Source organism: Poecilia latipinna, unplaced genomic scaffold (assembly GCF_001443285.1).
Source record: "Poecilia latipinna isolate Pla-1442-1.1 unplaced genomic scaffold, P_latipinna-1.0 Scaffold1131, whole genome shotgun sequence".
NCBI lineage: Eukaryota > Metazoa > Chordata > Actinopteri > Cyprinodontiformes > Poeciliidae > Poecilia > Poecilia latipinna.
Window position 1 is genome coordinate 13267 of NW_015113747.1, and position 26845 is coordinate 40111.

Below are 26845 nucleotides of genomic sequence, written 5' to 3' on the forward strand. Positions count from 1 at the left end.
CAATCTTAAACTTGAACATAGGTAGAGTATCGGTGTTGGGAATGTCATGAGGGAGACAATTCCAGAGTTTGGAGTTTAGTGGGAGAAAGTTCTGCTCCCCATTGTGTCGATTCAAGCAGAAGGAACTGTAAAATAGTAAATAAATCAGTAATAAACAGTGTAGAATGCCAAGGTCCTAATAAACCTCCAAAATGGAAAAAAGTGAGCCAAATTTACATTCCTTTTTCAATAAAAAGGAATTGGCAACAACTGACATTTCAGCTTCTTAAATGGGTGTCCTGTTATGGACTGCAAAATTTCCGACACTGCCTGTCCTACTGACCTCAATAGTAGGGTGAGTAGGAGTAGTTACAGTGGTAATAATTAAAAATTGGATTTGAAGTTCATGAATTACTTTCAGTGTTTAAGATGCAGAATAAAGTTCCGTAACAGGGTCCTGGAGTTGAAGACCTCTGCTCCATAGCATGCAACACAATGAGTATGCACTTTTAAACATACAGTTAAACATAATTCTTAAAGCTTGATAAAGAAAAATAATATGTTGCAAATTAAAGATTTCTTGACCATTGCTGTCAATAATAAGTCGTTGCTTGCAGGGTCAACAGTATTACATTTGACACAGATCATTAAGTCTTTCATTGCATTTTTGGTCAATTGCACATTTTCTTTAATATGCAGCCGAATCTTAGAACTTTAATTAGACCCCTTTATGTTTATGGATACTTATAAGCTATGTCATATAATATCAACAGTAAAATCCCACTGTAGTTCTTGAAAAGCAGTTGGCAGACCAGTTAAGAACACAAGACCACCGAGAACTTTCACGTCAGCCTACCCATTCACACTGTGTACACACAACTGTGCACTTTGGACCATAAAGACAGCTGATTCTATTCGTTTCAGCCATTGATTCATCCACATCTAAATGTCAAGTTGAATATTGTCATATTTGCTGGAGATTGTTGTGCGGTGTGTGGGTTATACATGGACTCTGTGGATTTCGTAGTGCTTGGAGCTGTGGCGAGATCAATAAACTGAAAGGCCAGTGTGTGCTTGGGTCTAGTTTGCTCCTGCCAGCACACACGACTCCTCCATTTTCAGTATGATAAATGTATAGCATGTTGGTGCTCTTACCCTTTGCCATATCAGCATATGAAATGTTAGACCTCTGTTGCTAAAGATTTTTTCAGACAGAATAAAGACAAAGTAGAGACCAGCTCATATAAAACATCTGCTGAGTAGGACAAAAAGTAAAAAAAGAATAAAAAATGAATAAATGTCTGCTGTCCTTTTTCCTTACATTTTCATCAGAAAGAATGTGATTGATCAATAATACTGAAGTTTTGCTAGATTGGTTAGTGAGCAGGGCAAGACCTTGTCACAACAAGATTTTTGTGGCATTTGTTGACTGTGACAGCTCACTGTCGGTGTCTTTGTGCGTAGAAGAATGGAGGTGAAAGATCTGATCAGCAAAAGTTTGTAGAATAACAATATTTTTGAACATTTTTTTGAAGCAATCAGAACACCACATAAATAAGTATACTAAATGTATAGCTCTTTGTACATCGCATCCTCTTTTTTTCCCCTTTAACTAAAAGCACAACCTTACCAGACTTTGTAAATCGTTGGTGTGTGACCATGACTGCATCAAACTAATTAAACGTTGCATTGGTAGTAATTTACAGTCATTAGCTGTTGGAAAGAATTACACAGACCTTTGATACCCATGTGACTCATGGTATGGTCCAGTGCATTCAATTTGATTACATTGAACTCCATTTCTCCACAATGTTTCTCCAGTTCCAGACTCATCAGTCCTACTCATTGCACTGGTTAATTGCGAGGGATTTGCTAAAACATTATTGTTTATGAATTTTAGAGCTAAAATATGATATAAATCTATAATGCGTCTATTCATTTACTTGACACGATAATAGAGAAGCAAACAAAAGGCTTCAGATTAGCAGTTTTGACAGCAAGTGTGGTTGAGGGACGTCTGCCACGGAGTCCTGTTTAAAGATGAATGTGCTTGTCCATCTTTTTGTACTCATAAATTATATAAGCACAGAGTTCCTCTTGAGAGGAGCATAGAGTTAGATTAAACCATAGAGAAAATAATTTATATCCTCCAGTGCTAGCGTGCTCACAAATACAGATACAATCAAGCATAAATAAAGCCAGAGCATGGCAGCAGCAGAAGAAGGTTGCTGAAATGTAGCAGGTAGGGTTATCTCAGGCTAGAGGAGACTCTGCCGTAAATCAGAAGTGTGGAGTCAAGCCATGGAACTTGATCTCCAATCAGACTGAAGTAACACAAAGAGTTGTACGCTCTCACTTATAATTTAAACCTTTGTACCCACCATTGCAGCAGTGAAGTTGCCAGTACGCCCCTCATTCAAACTGAATGATTTCATCCGACTATTCAGTGTGATTCCATTCTCAGTGCTGTTGCCCTGTGCTAAAACACAGTATGTGGAGTCAGACTATTACACATCTGGCAGACAGTAAAGTTGTAATTTCTCCTGTGTTATCAGTAGAAAGTCAGCTTGATCAGGTAGGTTGTATACATAATTTGATAGCTGTTTCAGAAATCTGGTAATGCTCTAATTTTAATAAGAAAAACACATTTGTACTGTTGTTAAAGGAGACCACCATTCGCACAGCAATGCAGTTACTGTTTCTCGTGATGGATTAGTCTGCTTACATTTTTCTGGCAACTTGGCTCGGAAAATCAATTTCAAATAATTTAATTGAAAGTGATAGCTCTTCACATTTGTAAGCTGTTCTCATCAAATATATTTAGATAAAATATCACATAAATTATTTTATGTAATCTTCCCCTGAAAATGTTCCTCTTTAAACTTTCCCTTAAAAAGTTTGTCATGTGTCCTGAGATTGCTTCATAAATCAAACTGGGAGCTCCAGTTAATCAAGAATTCAACAAGTTATTCATAATTACTTTGTGAACAAATGTCATGTTTTATCAAATGACTTGTTTAATATTTAATTCAAAGTTTACTACATAGGACTTGATTCAGTGTTTTGTTTCTATTTGATTTCAACTTAGAAATTGGATGCAAAGACATGGAATTTGACACAAAAATTTGGTGAAAAGACTTTGTAACCTTCAAAGCAATAATGCAGTCCCATTCCCACTTCTACATCAATTTAGTTTTGTGCAGTCGATCTTTGTGCACTGTACTAAAGTTAAAGAAATTTTAACTTGGATACAATACTACATGCTGACATTTTGAAATGTTTAATAAGGGAGAAACATCCATAGCTTTAGACCCCATCACTCCCATGTTCTCAACCTTTTTTATTTTTTTATTTTTATTTTTTTTTAAATAAATCTCTTCTTGGAATGGTTTCCAACATGTCAACAGACAACCAAACGGTTCCCTAATGAGTCTGATGCAAATCCGAAAGAAATGAATGGTTAGCCATCTAAATGTACTCAAAACTCCTCTAGATCCAAGGATGTCATAAACTCGCACCCTTTTACCTGCTGCTTGTCTCTTCCTCCTCCTCAGTGATGAAGGTAATGCCATTGCTTTCATCTGACAAACTGACACACATTTTGCATATAAGTTTGCACCAGTAAAACTACTACCAGGATACATACATGTTAAGTCTCCAAACATCCACTAAAGAACTTAGAGGCAATTTGTGTGTTCACCTGTCTCACTTGTTCTGTGCTCCTCCCAATGAGCACAGTACACCTCACATTCACTTGTAAAAACACAATAATGTAAAGCCAGGGAGGAAAAATAAGAAGTAAAAGGGTTTGAGTGTAAAGATTTTTATGTAATAGATTTTCTCGCCTGAACATTCTGGCCGGCAAGGTATGACGTTGTAGCTAGTTAAGAGAAGGCAAGCTGCTGATGTTATTTTAGATATAAATTCTTATTTCAAAGATGTAACTTGAGCTCAGTTTGACCTCAGGTTGGTTTTATGTTTGCTTAATTTATTTATTTTTTTATATATTTCTGGAAACATTTTTAGGAGTTTGAAGGCAAGAATGCAAAAATCAAAAGAAAATAAGGCAAGTTTTTAAGAAGATTGTTTTGGGCCTTCACAAGCCTTGTCCATCATTAAGTACAATTACCAGACGTGTCATAAGATGTCCAAACTCATGCCACAAATTTCAATGGTTTTACAATGGATGAGATGATTTCATAAAAGATTTTGAACTTGAGTTGAACTGTCACAACAATGGTGTATGACTTCACTTGGAATGGGTCTCTTTGACTTGAAAAGACTTAATCTACTACACCAAATAGAAAGTCTCTTATAAAGGAAAATTGCAGGCGGTGCAACTGTGGAACCCTGCCAGCCATATTAACCAGTCCTCTGCACTCCCCCTGCCATTTGTCAGTATTTCCTCCTCATGTTGATATAAGCATGCTGCATATATGGTGGTGTTTACCTGCTTTCCTTCTGCATTTACAATGACTCCAAAGACTCTGAAAGGTCCTCTCATTCAGCAATAATCAAACAAATCAAAGCAGAAAAACATGAGTTAAGCTTAATATCCCCCCTCCAGTTAATGTCAAGCAGGTGGATTACCCACAAAAATATGTCCTTTGTCTTTATTGTTTGCGCTTAATTAATAAATTACAAAAGCAACACTTCCAATGCTTCAGTTTTAAAGTTTAGGTTCAATTACATTGTTATGCTAAAATACTTTGTCTATTTATTGATCCATGTACAAATTTTTAAGATGTAGTACCTTTTTAGAATAAATACATTTTCATTGCAATGCAGCATATTTTACTGTCACCCTTACATTTCATGAATCAGTTAGTTATATTTCTTAGTATGAATCTTGTTGTTTGTTCATGTCCATAATCCCCACATCTAACAAAACAGAGAAAGTTCTATTTAATTTAATTTGTTTGCACAAACTACAGGATAATCGAAAATGCAAATTTGAATTTGAAACATGTGAGCTGAAAACTAGAGAGGCAAGAGCCTGTAACTTCCTTTCCATTTTTAAATGTACATACAGAATTATTGCGGTAATTAAAGTTGAAAAAGGAATACATGTATGCTTAATGTCATCTGAACAGCTATGATTTTTTTATGCTTGGTAGTTTAGTCATGGAGCCATGAAGTGCCGTACAGCTTACATTAGTGTCCCAAGCAGCAGCAAGATAATAATGTCTATTTAAATAAACTTGATCACAAAGGTAATTTTTAAGCAGTTGTAAATATAATTTGATTTGTCATGTTAATGATCTGGTGTTACTCATACTATATTTTAAATGCTGGTTTGTACTGTTAAAGTTGGTTAACATGGATTTTCCTTTTTTATTTTGGGTAGAAATTTGGTTAAAATCCTGGCCTGGAGTTTTTCTTCATGGAGTTTGTGTGCTCTCTATGGTTTCTCTGCGGGAATTCCAGCTTCCTCCAACAGTCCAACTGTTGAACACGTTAGTTCAACTGATTGCTTCAATTTGCCCTTGGATATATGTGTGTGCATGTGCAATCATGGTTGTGTGTCTCTGTTGCCCTGCAATAAACTGGCAACTTCTCTAGGGTGCACCCTGGCTATTGTCCAGGGACCACTGGAGACAGGCACCTGACCCCCCTATGTACTAGAGGGGGGTCAGTTATGTAGCAACTAAAGTTACTACATAGTTCAAAATACTATGGTTTGTTATGTTCATACTAGTATATGTATTTGAAATCCAGGCAACCACAAAAAGAAGAATGTCACAAATATCAAAGTGCTGAGTACGTGCATACGTACAAACTATGTCGTGTAAAAAGTATAAATTAGCACTTCCTCTCCAGCTGCCTTTTGCTCTCTCTTTGTAACAGGCCCACATTCCTCTCTGTTCTTGGATGTATTTTTGTCTTTCAACTTTCTTTTTCAGGTGGAATGGAAGATTTGTGATAACAGTAATTACACACCCCCACAATGACACACAGACGCTGTGTGCTTGCACCCTTACAGGCAGACACAGAAACATTAATTATAGTGATCAGAAAGCAGTTTTTGTTAAGCCATGTAGATGCACAGTATTTTATGTTGTGTGTCGTGATGAAAAATATGTCTAAATCCTGACTAAATAATGCAGCAGAGTTTAGGAGACTGGACTTTAGGGGCTGCAGCTTTTAAAAATTAATACGTGCGCACGCATGTTGACGTTTTCTTTGTAAAACTTTGTGTTCTTACCGTTTGTGCTTGCATGTTTATGTACAGTGATTGAATATGCACAGTTTGAAGGGTGGGTTCCAGACTGCTTGCATGATTTGGTCACAAATAGAGCATGAAATTACATTACACAACTAATTTTTAATAGTTTTTAAAGCAGAAAAAGTCATTTATTGTTACCACCCACTTTGTGTTCTTAAGTTTACAAGCATAATTTAAACAGTACTTTCTACTTTTCTGTTTAAATTTGATAAACACATTTGTCTCTTTATTAAACTGTTGATTTAAAAAAATAGTCTACAATAAATCAGCTATTGTATCGTCTGTGGTGGTTGGTCTGTTAAAGTTGGTAATGTTGATTGCACATGGAAAAAAAAAAAAAAAAAAACGTTTGACTCATTTTTGAGGTTTTGAAGTAGAAACCTTAAAAATTCTACCCATTTTATCCATGTGGTGGTCACGGACAGAATCTCAGCCGGTCTGGTTTGGGATCTTAAGCGTCTCATCTTTGCTTTTCACATAAGCGAATGAATTTATTTATTTAAGGGTCTTATTGGTGAATGATGGTAGGATGAAGTGAGAGATGAAAAAAAAAACACGTTGAGGCTTTATCTACTATAACTTGGGCGAACTATTGTGGTGAACAGAGAGCCGAGACAACAAGCAAAGCTTTTAACTAGTTTAGTATTCTAACACCCACGTAGGGTCATGTAATATGGATCATGACCAAACGATGCAAACATGGATGCAATAGACCCTCTATAGGGTGTCCGAACTCAACCTTGAACATAGTTTGAGATGCTCTGTCATCTACAGGAAGCACAAGGTAGAGTGTCTGCTTTTCTGAACAACTTCTCCTTAGCATAATGCTTCCACATTGGTCATATATTTCTACCTATTAGACTTGTGAGAGCATCAAACATTTATGCCATACTACAAGCTAAAGGTAGTAGATTGGAAGAAACAACTATTGTCTTTGTTGAACTCCTCCAGGAGTGACAGGTGGATGAAGGTCATTGCAGGATCAAAGTGGTATTTGACTGTCTCGTGGTCTCTCAGTAGGACACATACAGGACTGGTGTTGTCAGTGCCATTGCAAGTGGTCAGGGTTCAATGTGGCTTCTTAAGAGTTTGAGTAAAGGCTTACTTTTATTGACACTGGGTGATTGGATCTGTCTTATACCGCAAAGTTTATTTTTATTCTATCTTCTAACTTTAGTGAATAAGATTTGTAGAAAAAAAAAATCTACTGCAGTACTGGTCAGAGATGTCAGAGGAGTTTCTTTTTTGACCTAAGGTGAGGCATGTGCAGGTGTCTCTTGCCTATCTGCTGTATTGCCATTGAGTTGTGAAGCTCTGTGTATGTATATGAGGAAATGCAGTGGTGAAGCAGAAATAGTCTATCGAGTAGCTTGAACCTCTGGAGAGACTCGTCTACTGCTACAAATCTGCCTTTTCACTAATGAGCTTAAAACATCTGTTCAGACGGTTGGCAGTAGTTGGATATAATGGAAAAAATTAGAATAATTTACTCCAAGCAGTGGTTCTATACAAACAAGGAACAGAAGCATGATGATATTTACATTATTTCACCCATTTTGCCCTGCAAGTCCTTTGTAAAAATAACATTGAAGGATTATTGGGGTGAATGTTTCATTCACATAATGTTAAACAGGGCGTTCTGTTGTGCTTCAGTTCTGTTGCATCAAATTTGCTCTAATTTGCTATTTTGAAGGATAAAATATTGTTTCTAAGCATTCAATGATGCTGAAACTATAATTTGTTGGCAGACACATTTTGAACTTGTGCCTTTACCCTCTATTCACATGTATATTAGTAATTTTTTGGGTGAGAAAAACAAACATTAACACCTCTGCTTATAAGGGATCTTTGTAGGCTTTGTTAAGAAGGTTCTTTATTATGCTTTTTAGTTTAGTAATATCAGATTTTGCCATTTTGGGCATTACATTTTAATCTCACGCTGAAATAACAAACATTTGTGAGACATTTTCTAAGACAAATGTCTTACAAAATTAACTAACCATATTCTGAATGTTTATATTTTTCTGGTCCTTTATTGGTGACATTATTGCTACCATTTACTCTATAATGCTTTTACTGCCATTTCTGATGATCGTCTGGATGTTTTTTCAGAGGCTGAAACAGATGTAGCACTGCAGTGTTGTGTGGATTTCTCACTGAGATTTTATATCCTTTATACATTTGCTACAAGATGTCATTTCTTTAAACTAAATGTGATTCTTGGAAATCAACTCAATTTCTCGCAGCTTGTTTCATCATTCATGTCTGCTGCATGTACTCACTGGCTACTTTATTCAGTACCCCTTGCCCGTACTGGGTTGAATTCCCTTTTGCTGTTAAATCTGTTGGAATTATGGGACATTGATTCGGGGAGGCATTGCAAACTTCACTGAAAGATTTTAGGCCATATTAACATGATTACATCATTAAGCAGAGGATGTTCTGTCAGCTACACATCCATGATGTAAATATCTCTATCCATCACTCTATTGCAGTGAGATCTAGTGACTGAGAGAGAGCAATGGACCACAGTTATCACGTTCAGACAGGTTTAAGATGATTTGACTTTTGTAACATGGTGCTAAGATTGAGATTCATCAAGCCAGGAAACATCTTTCAATTGAGTTATTGTAAACTTTTGGTAAACTGGGATTAAATGTAGCATTACTAGTTTTTAGCTGACAGCAGTATTCTTCATTGTAGTCTTTTGCTACTAGAGTCCATTTGCTTCAAAGTTCAACATATGGTCTGTTCAAAGATGGTATTCTTCATACCTTAGTTGCAAGAAGGACTTATTTTGCTTACTATTGCCTTTCTATCACTTCAAACAGTCTCCCTTTACTTCTGGTCTCAATATGTTCCATCATTCGCACATCTGATGCTCACTGTATATTTTCTCTTTTTGTACCACTTCCCAAAATCATAAACAAGGAGATGCGTGTGCATGTGTGTGTGAAAATCCCACTAAGCGTGTAGTTTATGAAATAGACAATTCTGTAGGACACTGAAGGCACTTTTGCACTGCACGGAACGGTACGGAACGGTTCCGAGCGTGTTCGCATTACAACTTGCGACCGGTTCCACCTGGCCCCATGGAACCACAAGAGCTGTGGTTCCAATCGTGCCGGCCAAGCGGTTCTGCTTAGAACCAGCAACTGATTGGCCGCTGGTTGTCATGGAGTCAGACGTTGATTTTCCGTTGACAGCTGGCTCTCACTACTATATAGTTTTAAAAATAATGACGTCCGGCACCGCTTCGATGGCGCCCTAGTGTAATGCGAACACAACAGGGCTGGAACCGTTCCATTCCGTACCGTACCGTTCTGGTCCGTGCTGTTCCGTTCCGTGTGAAAGCGCCTTAATAGTCATGGCATTGTCAATCTTCATTCCTTCAATGGAAGCCATTATCACAATCATTTTTTTTTGTTTTGTTTTTAAATTCATTGAGTTGTTACCGTGTTATTTGTTGATTATATTACCGAGCAGTTGCACAAGGGTGCCTAATAATGTGACCTGTGAGTGAATCTATCTGTCTAGCTGATGTAAACATTGCCTGGGGCAGAAAAAAAAAATAGTTTGGAACTGCATTTGGCCATCTTTGGGGGATCACTATCTTTTTGCCAATAGATTACGATTGGTAGCAGAGAGAGAGCGTAAAAACACATAACATTTTGTTAGTTTTTCATTTATGCTACCCAAAGAGTCAGTTAACATATGCAAATGGCAACAGAAATCTTACCAGATCAGACACAGAGACATCTCTGTCATTGTTTATCCTGACAGAATTGTTGTCACTGTTTCAACCATGTTGTCGGTAAATCAAGTGTTTTATGGTAACCCACAATGTTGCAGTGAACAAGTTTTATGAAGATAGAGTGAAGGATTAATTCACTGTTAACCATGTTCTGCCACCGTTTTAGCAGTTGCTTTTGTTTATGTTGAAGCAGTGTTTTATGGGACTCTGCTCTATAGTCACCCTAGGCAATTATAGGTAATGATATATGAGTGTGTGCCAGGGGTGGTGGTAGGGTTGCTTAAGCAGGTTGCAAATGGAGAAGAACCCCCTGAGCATTCAGACAGTTAAAAGTGATGGGATGAGAGTCGAGGTGAGGCAGGATAAGTGAGCAAAGATTGTGCTGGATGGATAGGACAGACGGGGTGTGAAAACACAGTCGTGTAGTCAGAAAATTAGTGAGTGTGAAGTCTACTGCTCAATACTAAAGGCTTCATGAACAAGGTTGTTCAATAGCAGATTTAAATTATTTTAAAAAGTACAGGAAAGTCTCTAAGTAGCTTAGTCCGGATATGTAAAAATCCAAAATGTCCATGCCATTCCAGTCAAGCAATTGCTTAGGTGTTGGCTACGAGTTGACATGTATAAATATTTAAGTTGGACAATTAATAATTCATGTAGACAGTTTTCTTATTCTTTGTGTGGAAAGCATGTTGTTTCGTTGCATTTTGTTCCACAAAATGTATTTCAGAGGCTGCTGCTGGAAGAGAGAGAAAATTTGTAAACTCTGAAAACCTTCATTTTAAAATGCAGGCATGTGTGTTTTGGGTTTGCTACTAGCAGACACATAAGCAGGCTTATGGGTATTTGCATGTTTTTGAAAAAAGCTTTGCTGCTTTGATTGATACCTTGAGCAAGTTTTATACCTTTTTTTCCCAGTTATATAGGCCAAGAAGACATAATATCTCTGATTTAGAGCCTTAAGATGCAGTCAATCATATAACCCCCCCCCAAGTATCATACAAAAACCCAAATTACGTGGTGTTCAAATCTTCTACTTTGATTTATTTCCTACAGTGCTGTATGTGATGGTTGTTTTCTTTTGCAGGTGGTGGAGACCAACCTGGTTGCCTTTGATTGTCATTGGATCCTGATTAATGAGGTGAGGGTCATTGAAAGAATGTAACGCTGTTACTTGTGCATTTGGTTCCAGGTATAATTGAAATAGTTCTTACTTGTCTTTCTGGTTTTATAGATGTCTACTTAAAATAGACAGAAGATATTTTTTTTCCACGTTGCACCGTTCATACTCGACCAAAATCAAAGCGCTTTACAAAAAGTGTTAATGTTAGAAGGAAAATGAATTAAGAACAACACATACAATAACAAGTAACTGAAATAAGAAAGTGCACTAATAACATCAAATTCCATGGTTTTCCAAACTACATAGCAACCTCGTTCCAATTAGTAGTCTTTGGCATTCTGTTTCCCTGCAGTATAAACACGACATGACACGTTTTGCCCCTTGCCACTAGGTTGGCCATTAATCCATATTTATCTTCCCATCGCGCACACACACTAAGGGGTGTACAGGAGATAAAAATAATAAAGGAGAACTACAACAAAGTGTAATTTTCAGCTCACCAAGCATCACTTTAACACTTTGAACATTCCACCTGCTGATTGGGAGAGATGCCAGGAAAAGGTTATTTCTGTCCCGCTGTTAAAAATGTAAATATGCAGACTTTGCTCCACTGTACTGGGATTAACTTGAACTATGTGCTGTGTTGAGATGAGACTAACATTGAGCCTTTCATCAACAAACAAGCCAGGTGGGTTTAGGGCCAAAAAAGGATGAGGGAAAATTAGAAAAGAAAAACAAAAGAGAAAAGATGGAATAAAAGGATATGAATGGGGAGTAATTTTTGTAATACACCATAATCGAAACAAGGAGGAACATATGTTTTAAATAAAATCACCATGACAATGGAACTTTGAGGAACCCACATGCAATATATGTTTCCACAGATTTAGAATTTCCAAAGTGGCACAAAGTTGTATCAATCCAAGGCTTCCCCCAGAAAACTTGCCAAGCCCAGTGGTTGGGCGCTCAGCAGTCATTCACCCAGCAGCCTGCCGTGTTTTTGAGTGAAAAAATGTTTAAAGTTGACAGGAAATTTGAAAGTATCACTTGATAATTATGTGCTTTTGGAAGATTGGAAGATTAATATCTGAACACCAGCTATGAAATCTTAAAAAATGCAAACATAAAAAAAATAAAAAAAAACTTTGCTAAGCCTGGTGGAGGCACAAGTAAAGCCTGGTGTCCTGCCAGGCTTATATGACACTGTGGGAAACCCTGCAATCTGCCAAATGAAATCTTAATCAATTTACCAAACTGCCATGGATCTTAATCCACATTTTCTGTCTCTCAATTAATATGTTATTGTCATCTGAGTCAACAGCAGCACTGACATAAAGTAAAATCAAGAAATGCATTTTAGTAAGTTAATTGTCTAAGCATTTCACAATGCTACTCTTAAAGGAAAGACAAGATTGACCAAAATTTTGTTAAATTTGAATGAGCATTTGCTGCAAACCATCTGGCAGTATACATAGTAAATCAAGAAATATTACAGCATATAATGTTATAGTTTTAAAGCTGTGGCTCAAAAGACATTTAAAGACAGAATTCTGAAGGTTAAGACATATGGGGGAAAAACTGTGGTTGATAACTAATATTCTTCAGAGTGACCTGAAGCTTTTAGACCCCATCTCATAATGTATGCAACCTACTGAACCCGATAAGGCAAAGACTTTAAAAAGAACCACTTTTGAGGGAGTAGGCTTTTAGAGAATAGATTAAATTTAGCTTTAACTTTCAAAGATAAGCCACATTCTTTCTTGGGTGACGTTCTTTTAACACGGTATATCAACGTTTTCTTTATTGCATAATTTCGATTAAGGGTGATAACATTAAATAAAAAAATCTATGCATTTCAAAACAAAATGCATCCCAAAGTGAAGGACAATTTGGCACTGTGTATTGTTTTGCCAGTTTCACAGCAACCTTAGTCTAACAGCACAAAATAATAGTGAGAAAGAAAAAGAGGAACAGTTTAAACTGGCCAGCATAAGCCCTGACCCAAATCACAGAAAACCTTTGGAGAGTGCTGCCAAAAGCACAAAAGGACTCCTACAAACTTTAAAGAGCTTAAGCACAAAGAAGTGAATCGGTGATGGAAGCTACCAGCTGACAAGGGACAGCAAGAAGCTTCTTAATAGCTGTAAAGAAAAGACAATAAACATTGAGCTGTTTGCTGCTGAAAAAAGTTTAAATGATGATATTTTATGAATACCATTTATCATTTCACTAGTATTTTTTTCTGCACTCCTGTTTAGTGACTAAAACAGAACAGTAAGTTTTTTTTTTCTTTTAAAGATGTGAAACTTTTAAGGTTTCACATCATTGTGAAACCATTACTTTCACTATCTTTTTCACAAAGTAAAGTAGACATGTTTTTTAAAACGATCAGTTTTTCTTATCAGTTCTAAATACTTAATGTTGTACTGGAGATGGTGTTGAGCTTTATCATACTTTAGAGTTTACAATGTCTTTCTGATCAATTTTTCTGATCCATATTTACATTCACTCATCAGAAGGAATTTTGTCATGACAGAAACAATGATTTTTTTTTTTTTTACTGCTGGCTGTAAACTCATATTAATTTTAAATGACTTTAAAATGTCCTACATTTTGTTCATAAAAAAAAAAAAAAAGAGTCTGAGCTTTCTTCATAGTTAGTGCCATTTCAATAAAGAAAATACATATTTCATCTTTTTAAATCTCTAATTGCTTTCCTTGGGAATGGACTATTTCTTTAAAGCCTTGGGCCTTACTGTGAAATGACAGGACATAACAGGTGGTCCATCCACAAATGGTAGAAGCCTGAGTTGGTGCAAAACAAGAAACACTCCTCGTATCCTTCGGTGTGTCTCAGTTTCTTCCTCTGTGTTCCATTTTCAAGTCAAAGCCTGTCATGACTCTCTGAAATGCCACAAGGCTCAGTGGACCTATTACTTTTGCAGTTATGCCAAGTATTCCTGTTTGAAACAAATGTTTGTATGTACCACATTCATTAATGCTGCAGGAACAACCACAGTCAACCATGCGAATGTCAGCCCTGTTATATGAAGGTTTAGATTTTTTTTTCTTTCTCATATTTATGACAGATGAAAGGCTGGAGCAATATTGTCACCATTTGCTTCTAAATACTTCAGAGAAGCCTTTAAGAATATTTTTGTGGTTTTTGAAATGCTAATACTTGTAGAGGGGAGGGAGATGTGAAGAAAAGAGGAATCCTGGGCTCTGCACTTTAAGGAATATGGCAAACATCAGAACAAAGTATTGGGGAAACAACCGCTTGTATCAGTGACTGACTTCTTTATTGAATTTTTATTTCTCTCCCACCTGCTTCTTAAAGTCAATGTCATTTTAACATGAATAAAGTTTTATAGCTCACTCAAAAGAGGAAATATGTTTTCTGGGTTTTGAAGGCGTAATGTCTTTGTTCTCATCCTTTGTTGGATTTCAAGGTCAAGCAGCTTATAAAGAAGCTGACTACCAGTTCTTTGCCGGAACATCATTTGTGCTTTGAATTCCAACATGAATCTGACAGCAGAATACCATAACAAACACTACTAAACTTAATCTTCCAAACTTAAAAAAAAAAAAAATACAGTTACTAATATGTTTGAAAAGCATTCATATATTCAGTTTATGAGACAACTTTTTTTTAAAAAAAATTATCATTTAAGTACAGCACCCTGGCTCCTGTATTGGTGGCCTCAGCTCCATATCCTCTCAATGAAATGGCCAGATCTCTGTAACGTAAAACTACACTTTCATTAAGATTGATAAGACAGTTCTTTTACTTTTTGTAAAGAGAATAAAATAATAAATGTATCTATGTCTATTCCTCTTTCTTTGTGTCTAGGAAACGTGAAGTTTTGTGCATTTGTTGTTCAGCAACACTTCATGACTGAATAAATAAGATATGGAAATAATCAAGAAATTTTGGACATTTCAAAAGAATATTCCCATTTATCTGAAATCTAACTTTGTAAAGCCACTATTTGTAGTTGGTGTCTTCTAAAAGTTGTAGGCTCTCAATATAAAAACAAGGAGGATTTCTAAAAGATTAGCTAGGCTAATCAACCCTTAACATTCATACTTAAGACTCATTCTTAGAATTCATTACGCAATCCTGAAAGAAATCACATTAACCTTACCATTAATCAATTTGTAAGGCCAGAAAACAGATAATTTTATTATTATAGGTTTTGTTAGTTTTATATGTTTTAGTTTACATGAAAGTAAAATGTTATAGCTACTAGAGGAATTACTACAGTATAAAGTTTCACTGCAGGAGCAAATTTGTGAACATGTTTAAACATGTTTCACTAAAGCTTTTATTTAGAAACTAATAAAAATTGATAAGTTGGCCACAACTATCTCATCGACGATTTAGTTATAAGCACAATATACCAAATGCTATGGATCAACTGTTGATGAGAGCAGAAGAGCTAGAATACATTCTAATGTATAATGTAATACTGTTTCTTTGGAGAATGGATATTTTAATGTGCAAAAGTGCTTTCAATCCCTATAGATTATTATGCATGAGAGGATACTCTATGGTTGTCATAACTCAGCTTTATCTACAGCCAACAGTCAGCCAGCACCACTGAAGGGAAGTTCACAGCTTATAATTGATCATCCTTCCGTCACCCATCACATTCTCTCCTCTGAGGATCAGAGGATTTGAAGTTAGGAAGACAAGAAATGATAAGAGATGCTTACGGCTTCTCTTGCTTCCCGTCATTCGCTTAAGTTTAGGGGATAATTTAATTTTTGATCGTACTCATTCTAAATCTCTTCATCAAATTTAACTGTCCCTCAGTCAATTATCATCTTTGTTGTTATTGTGGAGACTATTTTAAAACTACTTTTTCGTAAGTAATTTTGCTTCCATTAGACCTTTTGGTGAAAACAAACATCATAAACTCATAAGTGAAGATGCTATTTGGTAGGTTATCTTTCTACAAACTAATGTACTATAAAAGCCTCTCTGAAATGAGATGGATTTAGATGGATGTGCATATAATTTAGACATAAGAAAATTCCATGGTACTAAAAAGTTCACAATGATGCAAACACCTAGCATTAGATTAGATTGTAGTATTCTAGGTATCTTAATGGTTTGTTCAGATGAAGAACTCATAGCAAGCGAATGCATTAAGAGATGTAGACATTATGTCCTCAGCCCTGTTCCAGCCATGCTATGTTTTTTCTTTTTCTGATAGTTTACCAAGATGCATGAGAGATGAGTCTCAACTGTTGCTGCTCCACTTCCATTGTCTTTCACTGTTCAGTTCTCCATTAATATTTTGCTTTCGTCATCATCTGGCTTTCTGAATATCTGATTTCCTCTCCAAGAAAAATAAAACATTTTAGAATGTGTGTTCTGACAAAAACAAGGTGACAAATTGTGTGGGTGGCAGAGGTATAACCAGAAACAGTCTTTTTCTCTATAGAGTGGAAAAATAAGGGTTTAGTGTCTCAGACAAAAAGGCGGAGGGATTGGCTGAAAGAATACAGAGCATTGGAGAAAGTAGAAGAATCAGGAAATGGTGCCAAGATAAAGTGAGAATTTTGCTTTTGACTCTCGACTTCGAATAGCGCAGTGAAGACTAGAATTTAATGGCTTCTGGGTGTCGAATGAGGAAGGAGATTGAGGTCATATTTGGATGTTTCTGGGAATGCTTGCAGCCTTAAACTTCCAGTTGATGTAAAAAAAAAGGAAAAATCTGAGCAAAAAAACAATAAACAAAACAAAACAACACACACAAAAAACAAACTCCTGATTTAACTGTCTTCTTTTCCTCCATTATAGTTATGAGGTATGGTAAATGAATAAATGAGATTGAGATCCAAGACTCAAGCAACTGAAAATGTGAAAAATGAGAAAACGCCTTGAAATTTCCTTGTCTGAGCTGCAGTGAGTTCCTGATAACGAATCTCTGCATGTATTCCTGAAACTTGATCTCAGATAAGCATAAGATGACTGAAGCCTAAGACAATAGATGGATACCTTCATCTAAAACAAATTAAGAATATTAAGCCTTGTGTTTAGAAATGGGGTCCAATCGACCCAACATCCCTTAAAACTTGTATCATTTGCCACAGTCCTCTACGTTTCCCTCAGTCCTCGCACGCACAAGGGTTAAACAAAACTATTGTCTTTTATGATTTTCATTTGATCTTACTTTATTGACTTTAGAGATCAAATAGGACAAGGTAAACTTATAAAGACTCACCTGAGTATGGGCTAAATGCTGACTGAGCACAAATAGTTCTCCTTTATCATGACTTGAGTGTGGTTGTGTCCTGTACACACGAGCATCTGCTATTCAGTATGTATCTGTGTCGCATTCGTTTTACATTAGCTGTTAAAGGACTAACAACTTTGAGGAGACTGAAAGTCATACTAGGTGGTGACTGTTTAGTTTGTCCACAGGGGTATGCAGACAAAGAGCTAAATGGAACATGACAGTGGAAGGAAGATGCATGCTCAGAGGACAAAACTCAAAATTATAGTTTCCTGATAAGTTGTTGTTTATAGGGATTGATCTTTAGTATTCCTGTGCACTGCCACGTCTATATTTGTTTGAGTTTAGATCCTTTGAGTGAAGCCGTCTGGATCATTTTTGCCAGCCGATTTTTCTTTGTATGCCCTTGACTGCTTGCAGTGAATCTTAATTTTGTTTTGGCCCACAATTCTGCTGTGCTTAGCAGGGTTAAGCATTTCTCTCAACTCTGAATCTTTTTTTTTTCTTTTTTTGATGGCTTTGTTACTAAATCCCTTTCAGAACTTTGATGAAGACGACTCTTAGAGTTTTGCCACGTATTAACCCGACGAGACAACAAATAAATTCCTTACTGAAGAATTCAATTCCTTAAGGCAGAATTACCCCTTTGTTACTTTTTCAAACTTTTTTTATTTCACGTATGATTTTTTTCACCTCTAACGTGAAAAAAATAAACAAGATTTGACAGAAAAAGGAGTGTAAAAACACCAAACAAAGATACACTACTGCACATAATTAATCTGTAGCAGTTTATTTTTAAAAGAAAGATAGTTTTGCATAAAGGGGATAGCCTATGGAAGAGCCTAATTATTACATGTCACACTGGGTATTCTAATATTGCCTGCAACAATAATTGTACCATCATCATTGATCATACCACAATGACTCTCAAGTCTTAATGAACGTTAATTGCTTTCAATTAAAATCCACCAAGATTAGTCAATGAGGTGTGATACCTTTAATATTATAGCTTCAAATATAAAGGTTGTGTGATAAATTATTTATGTATGTACACGCTCTGTTATCTAAAGTACTCTCCATCCTGTCAACTGTGCTGCCATGTGAAAATGAAAAGATATCAAAGATGTTTTGCATGATCGGACGGTTTCAAAACAACCCCATAAAAAACACTTGCACGCACATTTACACGAATCAGCAAGCTCACACAGGATGTCCAAACAGACACAGAGATAGAGAATCACTGAACATGTATACAAAGAAAGCAAAGGCTGCCTGGGTTGGTGGCGGCGTTACCTCCACCAGGGACGATAAATGTCAGTTCTCATCTTGTCATCATATGACCCCCTTGCACAGAGGATGGATGGAAATCCATGAATGGAGAGCAGCTGGGAGACATGGTGTCCTAGGGCTAAAATTAGCAATGAGTACTCCCTCAAGGTTTTGCAAGGACATACCGAGGACATGCAAACATGCGTGGTCATAACAATTGCATGAGCTTACACATACGAGCACACACGCACACACACAAATGTAATTTCTTTCCGCCTTTCGGGCATGTATATTTTCAGCTTCATTGTACATTTTTATTGGACAACTCTTGAAGGTGGAGTTAATGGAAGATGTTTAATTTAGTCCCCATTCATTTTTTCTTCCCCTGAACTTTCAACTTGTCTTCACTTCTTACCAGTATTTTTTTTCTCTGTTTACACCCTTACAGGAGATCTCGGACTATGACTTACAGGAGTTAGTCATGAAGTCAATTGGCCGGCTGACTTTAGTTCGCCAGATGTTCCCAATGCCGCAAAACACAACTCAGCGCTGTGTCAAACACAACCACAGGATTAACACGTCCCTCTGTGACCCTAAAAGCCCTAAGGCTCAGCAGCTTGAGGTGAGTTCGTTTGGGGATTTGTCCAGAGTAATGATGATCAAAGAAATTCAAATATGCTAAGGAAGCATACAATTATGAATCAGCAACTTTTTCAAGTTAGTGGATGATGATTAGTGTTCCATGACCATTTTATTGTATTTATTTATTTGTAATTAAATGTGTTGACAAAATTTGAGTGTCTAAAGTGCATTGCAAACCATCTATGTTCAATAGATGTAACATTATGGCCACCTAATGTGTGAATAACCCTTTTGCTTTAAAAAAAAAAATAAAGTCCCTACTTGTCAAGGCATGGACTCCATTATACTACCGAGGGTGTGCTGTAGTATAATGCCACCAAATGTTAGCAATAGATTCCTTAAGTCCTGTAGGTTGTGAGTGTAAGTCTCTATGGACAAGTCTGATTTGTTTCCAGCGTCTCCCAAAGCTTAATTGGATTGAGAGTAAGGGAGCTTGGAGGCCAAGCCAACAACATAAAAATGTTGTTGTCCTCTTCAAACCAATCTGAACCATTTTTGCTTCATGACAGAGAACATTGTCCTGTGGAAAGAGACCACAGCCATCAGACCATAGAGTTTCCATCAGGAGAATATGTGGTCTGTAGTAATAGTTGAGTAGATTGTATGTGTAAAAGTAACAACATAATTGGCAGGACTCAATGTTTCCCAGCAGAGCACTACACTTTTCTGTGATACTACAAGGAATGACAGATTGTGTAGCAGATGAACTATTGGAGAGAGAGAAGTCCAGCATTACATTTTGTTGGCCACTAATCACATAGTTGGCATAGCAACAAAACTAATGTTGGCTGTAAATAGTTTGGATGTTTTATTTTTTTTTAGATTGGAAATGGCCACTTTACTAAGTAGCAATTGTCTTAAACATCATTCCAATTATTTATGAATTCTTCCAACTCTTTCCACTGTTTACAGCATGTATTATGCTAACCATCTGTAACTAATTCAATTGACATCAAACAATCTACATCCTCCCTCACTTTTAGTGGAACTGAACTATATGCTAGCAAATGCCAAGGCAGGAAAAAAAAAGCTACTTAAACATTAATTAATTCAAAGAAAAAAAAAAGTAAAGAAAACTAAATGAACTATAATTGGACATTTCTTTTGAATGTTCCAGTCATTTATTAATTTCTATCACAGCATTACCATTACTCATGGTTGCATGTCTATGTAGGGCAGGGGTGTCCAAAGTCGGTCCTCGAGGGCCGGCATCCTGCATGTTTTAGTTCTCTCCCTAGTGGTAGTAACAACCTCCTCAGCAAGTCAATGTTCTCCTTAGGCCTTCTAATGAGCCATCATTTGTTGCAGGTGTGCTAAACCAGGGAGAGAACTAAAACATGCAGGATGCCGGCCCTCGAGGACCAACCCTGGTGTAGGGCAATAGAAAACAATCTCTATCACCACAAACCCCTTACTCAGTAATAATGGTGCTGACCAAATACCAATTGGAGTGGCTTCTTTTTGACATTTTGCCCCTTTGCATTTTAATTATCTGGACAGAGGATTAGAAAAAAAGTGTTAACCTCTTCTCTCTATCTGTTGAACTTTACCTCTGGTAATAAACAAGTTTGCAACTCATTGAATATTACACAAAATTTTCATGTTTAAGGTTTAAAACCAACCTGTACCACTAATAGTAGTTTATCACTGATTTAATGATTAAAAAAAAAAAACATCAGTGCTTTTTACCACTACCACAGGTTTTTCTGAGTACCACATTATTGGACCATTCATTGTTTGTTGTTAAGTTTTAATTGTGAGTGAGTTTACATTGTGCGTTGGGACAAATTCTGAGCAAAGAGATCCAAGAACTCTCACCAGAACAACTTAGTGACAGACAGAAAGGCACGCAAGGCGTAAAACATGAAAATATGTCCAAGTGAATTGTGTGCGTAGCGAGTGATTGCCTGGACTATGAAGATTATTTAGAGCTTAGAACAAACAGTCAGAAAAAGCTATTTTCCATATTTAAAAAAAAAAATGAAACATTTCAAGATGCAAAAAACTGAAACAAAGCTAATCAGATCTGATGCAAAATATGTGAAACATGAGATGTACCACTGACACTGTGGGAGAGCCTGAATGAAAGCTGCTTTTGTACTAGTAGGCTTAAACCAGAGAGGGAATACAGATTTTACCATGTCATTGAGCCAAAGCAGGAATAGGTACATCACTAAATTAACTATATATTAAGCTTAAAACAATAACCTCTCAGAACACTGAAGGGTAACATAAAGATGGTTTATATCCAGTTTGATTCAGCTTAAAAATCGGGAATAAGCTGCCAGCACTTCTTCTATTTTATTATGGTATATTAGCTTTCTTCTGGATTCAAAGGCTTTAGAATGAACAATAATTTGGTGATTTGACATTGATATTACTCGTAACTATGAGGCAAAACTTTTATCAGTGTGGAAAAGTTAGCCCATTCTTTTTCTTTTGATCTGATCTGAAACAAATTTATTTACCTATGTCCAAATAGTGAAAGTCTGTTTTAAGTGAGTGTGTTTTTCTTTTTTTTTTTTTTTTTTATAAATCCTCTAACGGCTGACAGTATATAGGAATGGGTACATCAGCCATCGAGCTGCCATAAAATTGAATGGAAAAAAGGGAAAAGAGTCTTAGTTATGTGTTGGGACAAACTTGTAAAATTCAGTTAATGTTCTCCTGATTGATGTTGTGACACAAGACCCTGGAGGAACGCGTTTGATGAAAGATGGAAATTCACTGGTGACAGAAAAGCGGTCATAATGTTTATGTGGATGGCTCCCTTTCAGGCTGATCCCATTTTATACTTTCATCGACCATAATCATGACACATATGTATGTCCCAATATATGGTTAGGTACATATTTCTTTTTTTATGTGAATTTTAAACGAATTAAGGTAATTTATGCCTTTAAGGTTAATAAAGAGCTCCTGCTGTAAATGATGTGTCCAAATTAAACTTGCGTGTCCAAACATGAAACAAGATCTTCTCAAGGTTAATTAATAATGAAACCCTTTCAACATATCTATTAATTTAATGGGTAAAGGCTGTTAAGTTCAGACTGCTGCTGAGGACTGAGCAAATCCTGTGTTTGTCTCCTGAATATTTGCACATTTTTACATTAAACTGAACTGTTTGCAAGTATCCCGAGCATATGTATAGTTAGTGGTTTACCTTAAAAAAAAGGAAATAGGGGTTGGCAAAGAAATAAATGGGGCAAATGAAACAGGAAGTGGGCTGAAGAAACAGATCAGCTTCAGTCGAAGAGGGGCCCAATTTCACACTGCAATGAAGCACATCAACTCAAACTGACCCCACACACACGCAAACACACGCACACACATAGTGTGTCTTAAATATGTCTTATATCATGAAAGTAAAATTTTTGCACTTATTTCAGAAAGTCAAACTCATAGATTCATTAATCACATAGTGCAGGATCTTCTAATTTTGATGATTATGACTTGCATGTAAAACACAAATTTCCACGTCCCAGGAATTTAGAATATTCTCAAAAAAGATAATATTGAAAACTCATGGGGTCAAATCCTAATCATCCAACTAACTCAAAACACCTTCAAAGGTTTCCTGAGCCTCTAAATGGTCTCAGTCTGGGTCAATAGGCTACTCGATCAGGGAGAAGACTGATTTGTCAAATGTTCAGAGGAGTCATTAACACCCGCCACAAGGAGGGTGAGACGTGAAAGGGCATTGCTAAAGAAGCTGGTTGTTCACAGAGTGATGTTGTGTATTCATAGACAGTTGAGTGAAAAGAAGTGTGATAGGAAAAGGTTAGCCAGCACCATGGACAGCCTGGAAAAGATTGTCAAGCCAAATCCATTCAAGAATTGCAGGAAATTCACAAGAAGGAGGCTGAAGCAAAAGTCAGCACCTGCAGACAAATCCTACATATGGACAACAAGCGTCTTGCCTGTATTGAAGAGAAAACAAAACTAAACTCCGTGATCCAACTTTTCTTTTTCAGATGATGGTAAAGTTTACTTTTGCAAATGAAGTTCCAACTGGATAATTGGTGTAAAACAGAAAGAAGTAAACAGTACCACCAAAAGTCTAAATAAAATAATGATTGTCATCAGCAAAGAAATGTGTCCCACCTTTTCTGTCCACTGTGTTTTCTAAAATGCCCAGTCAACTTAGCCATCTGCTTGGAAATGTTAGATCACGTCATGCTTCTTTCTGCTGACAAAGTTTTATGGAGATGTTAATTTAATTTTCAAGCAGGACTTTGCTCCTGTCCATTCTGCCAATAGTACCAAAAGCTGGTACTACAAACTTGTATGGCTAACAATCTTGTGCAACTTTGACCTTTGTGGAGAATTTAGAGTCAAGAGGAATATGGCAAACATCAGACCTAACTTTGCAAATAAGTGCCTACATTTAGGAACCTGGACTTCCAGTACAACTCAGCAGTGCCACAGGGTGATCACCTCCATGCCACACTTCTGCTTCATTAAAGAGACTCTGCAAAGTATTGAGTGCAAAGAAATTAACATACATTTCGGAGGCTTGGCATTTTTGTTTAAAATATCCTTTATTTAATGATCTTATGCAATATTTTAATCTCATGAGAGATTGAGTTTTCATCTTAAAACCGTTGTCCTCAAACTTACAGAAAATAGCAGCTTGAATGTGTAATGAATTATGTGATTTTTATTTTCCGAAATGTGTTCAAAACTAAATAACATTTTCATGACATCCAAATTCAAAATGTACACGTAAAGCATTTTTTCCATAAGTGTGTACAAATTTCTCAATAACATTCTAAGTTTAAAAAAAGCAGTAAAACGTTCCAACATGATTAGGCAACGCTTAGTAATGCGAGCCAACAGCGAGAATGACAACGATGTAGAATGCGTCTATTAGCCTGGGAATAAATTAAACCATGTCCCTCTATTTTTTTCAGAGAACCTTTATAGGTCTTGTATTCCTCAGTAAAAGGATACTGTGGGGCCCAAGAGCCTCATTTGCTGCATCGTCTTTGTTGTTTTGAATGTTTCTGTCATACATATTGGCAGTAATGGTCTGTCTTGGCAGATACATGGTGAAGGGAGCTGTCACAACGTTTTGCATGAGATGACCCATGTTACAACTCCGGGACATAGCAGCATACATCCTGATTAGCTAGTCTGTTTTAATGGTAAGGATGGTAATAAAAGTGCAATTTTCAGGTTTGACCCTTTTTGTATAGTTCCACTATATCTCATTAGAGTACCTTTTCTTCCTTGTGAGTACAAAGCAAGCTTTAATTCAGTAAATATGTATATTTTAAGTCAAAGACATGTCTTTAGCTAAGCAAAAGGGATAGCAAAGTGGTAATTTTTATATGGTCATATCCTTTGAAGTTGTAAATACAAAGCTGCGGCTTTGTGTGTGTGTCCAAAACAAAGAAACTATACTGCCTGCCTGTTTTTGATGTATAAAACGGTCCCTTCGGAAATTATAGCTTTTATTTCTTTGATGCTATCATGTTCTTTTCTGAGTTTTCAAAAAGAGTAACATATCCGTTTGTTTGCGTGTGTGAACAGATTCATCTTGTTTCGTCAGTCTACTTGATGTCTTTCTCATTAACGTGAGGACAAGAGGCTCAACAGATCAGTCGCTCACAAATCGATTAAAGACTGAATGGACTGTCCTTGTTCCTTCTTGTTCTCTTTTGTACTTATCTGAGTCAATGGCGTATTTGCAGTTAATGCAGTTTTCTTTACATGTTTTTCTGTGCCTGCGTGTGGGTATCTTTTCAAAATGAAAAATAGGGAACAAATGAAAGCCACAGAAAAAGTTAAGATAACTATGTGAAGACCAAAAACACAGAAATGGTAGTTGTATCTAAAATTTATTTATTTATTTTTTTTGTCATTCAGGGGGTTTCTAAACTTCCAAAATGCTTTAATCCAATTCACTAACTAAATTTAATGATCATCAAAATATGACACGCGTACATATTCAAATGGGTTAATGGGAAGTCACATATTTAATACCACAGTCAAATAACTGTTACCTTCGCCTGTTAAGAAAATGTATATCAAATACAACCTAAAATAAATTTAACTTTGCATCACAGACATATCTGCCACCTTGAAATAGGCCTCTGTCTCTTTAAGAACCTCCTACCCTTTCAGACACTCTTAAGTTTACCTCATCATTGTTAACAATGCTTTTTTCATGGTCTTTTACAACTGTGCTTAGGAGCATTGTAATTTGTGTGATAAGCTCAGCAGACATACAGTTTCACCATTTGCTAATTGCTGCTGCCGCTAGTCTGATGGAGCTATGTGGTGGAGGGGCGGAGTAGGGATGCTTTGTGGGGTAGGAGTTCAGCTGTGGACTTTGCACCACCGAATGGCTACCGAAGGAGATTCATGAACTTTTCAGTTATGAATGAAGCAATACTTTGGGTATGCGTTTGATGAGGGAATAACAATATATCATTATACAAAGCTCAAAACACTGATTGTGCATAATATCCTTTTATAAATTATAGAAGATGATGGGATGTTTAATTTTGGCTCTTCATTGGGAGACTATGTCCAAACCATTCTAATTCACATCTCACACTAATCACTTTAAATGTGTTCTCATTTATTTCTTTGCAGATCACCAATCGTTACATCTATGACACCGTTTTGCTGCTGGCCAATACCTTCCACAGAAAGTTGGAGGACAGGAAGTGGCACAGCATGGCCAGTCTCAGCTGCATCAGGAAGAACTCCAAGCCTTGGCAAGGAGGCAAGAGCATGCTGGAGACAGTGAAAAAGGTAGGGTTAATGGAAAAAAAATAAATTACCATTATTATGGCTACAATAGAAATTGACTTGTTTTTTGGGGATGATGTATCAGCAATTCTCCACCTCCTTACGTCTTAGTTTCCTTAAAGTATAGCCAAAGCAAACACAAGGAGTCCAGGAAGAAAAGCTTTTTTTAATTGATTCTTGCCACTGAAATGGCTTTTATGGCTTTTCTAAATAATTTTAAATACCAAAAAATGCAGTTCTTATTTCATGGACCTAATAAATGTATTATTCACATAAAAAAATTAATTCTTTCAATAAACATCACTTTGTCATTATTTTCTAGAGCATGACTCAAACTTTCAGTCATTTTATATTTTCAGTGATTTTCTATTTTTTTAAATAAGAACTTTTGTGTGATTGTGAGATATTTAGGTTATTAGCATTTTATATCTGTACATAGAAAAAAAGTATTAAACTAATTCTAGATTGCATAATACTTACAACCTGATAATTTTTATTTCTTCTTGTTTCTGTACACCGAGATGGAATATGGTGACCCAAAATGAGCTTGAGGAAATGTCATGTGCGCCTGCAGAAAAATTGAGAAATTACAAACAAGATTTGCTCTAATTTTAACTGTCTCCAATATTTTAGTGGTGAAGAAAACCAAATGTTTCAAACTTCAAATAGTGGAGCATGTACTTTAATACTGTTGTAACGACATTAAATCTTCAGGGACTGTGGTTCCTTACGACAACATTGCATAAAATGCATGTAAGGACTGCTACTGCTAAATATTAATTCAAGCTCTTGGAATCATAAATGCGTCTAAAGAAGCATAAAACAAGTTACATTTCATTCAG

General features: G+C 36.4%; 1 protein-coding gene across 1 annotated transcript in view; it reads left to right on the forward strand.

The window, feature by feature from the left end:
- Positions 1-10254: 10254 nt before the first annotated feature.
- Positions 10255-26845, forward strand: part of grid2 (glutamate receptor, ionotropic, delta 2) — a 179552-nt gene continuing 162961 nt past the window's right edge. The window contains exons 1-4 of the mRNA XM_015052766.1: positions 10255-10325; positions 11016-11100; positions 19048-19221; positions 25845-26006. Of these exons, the coding sequence (XP_014908252.1) occupies positions 10255-10325; positions 11016-11100; positions 19048-19221; positions 25845-26006 (492 nt within the window). The remainder of the gene's footprint in view (positions 10326-11015; positions 11101-19047; positions 19222-25844; positions 26007-26845) is intronic.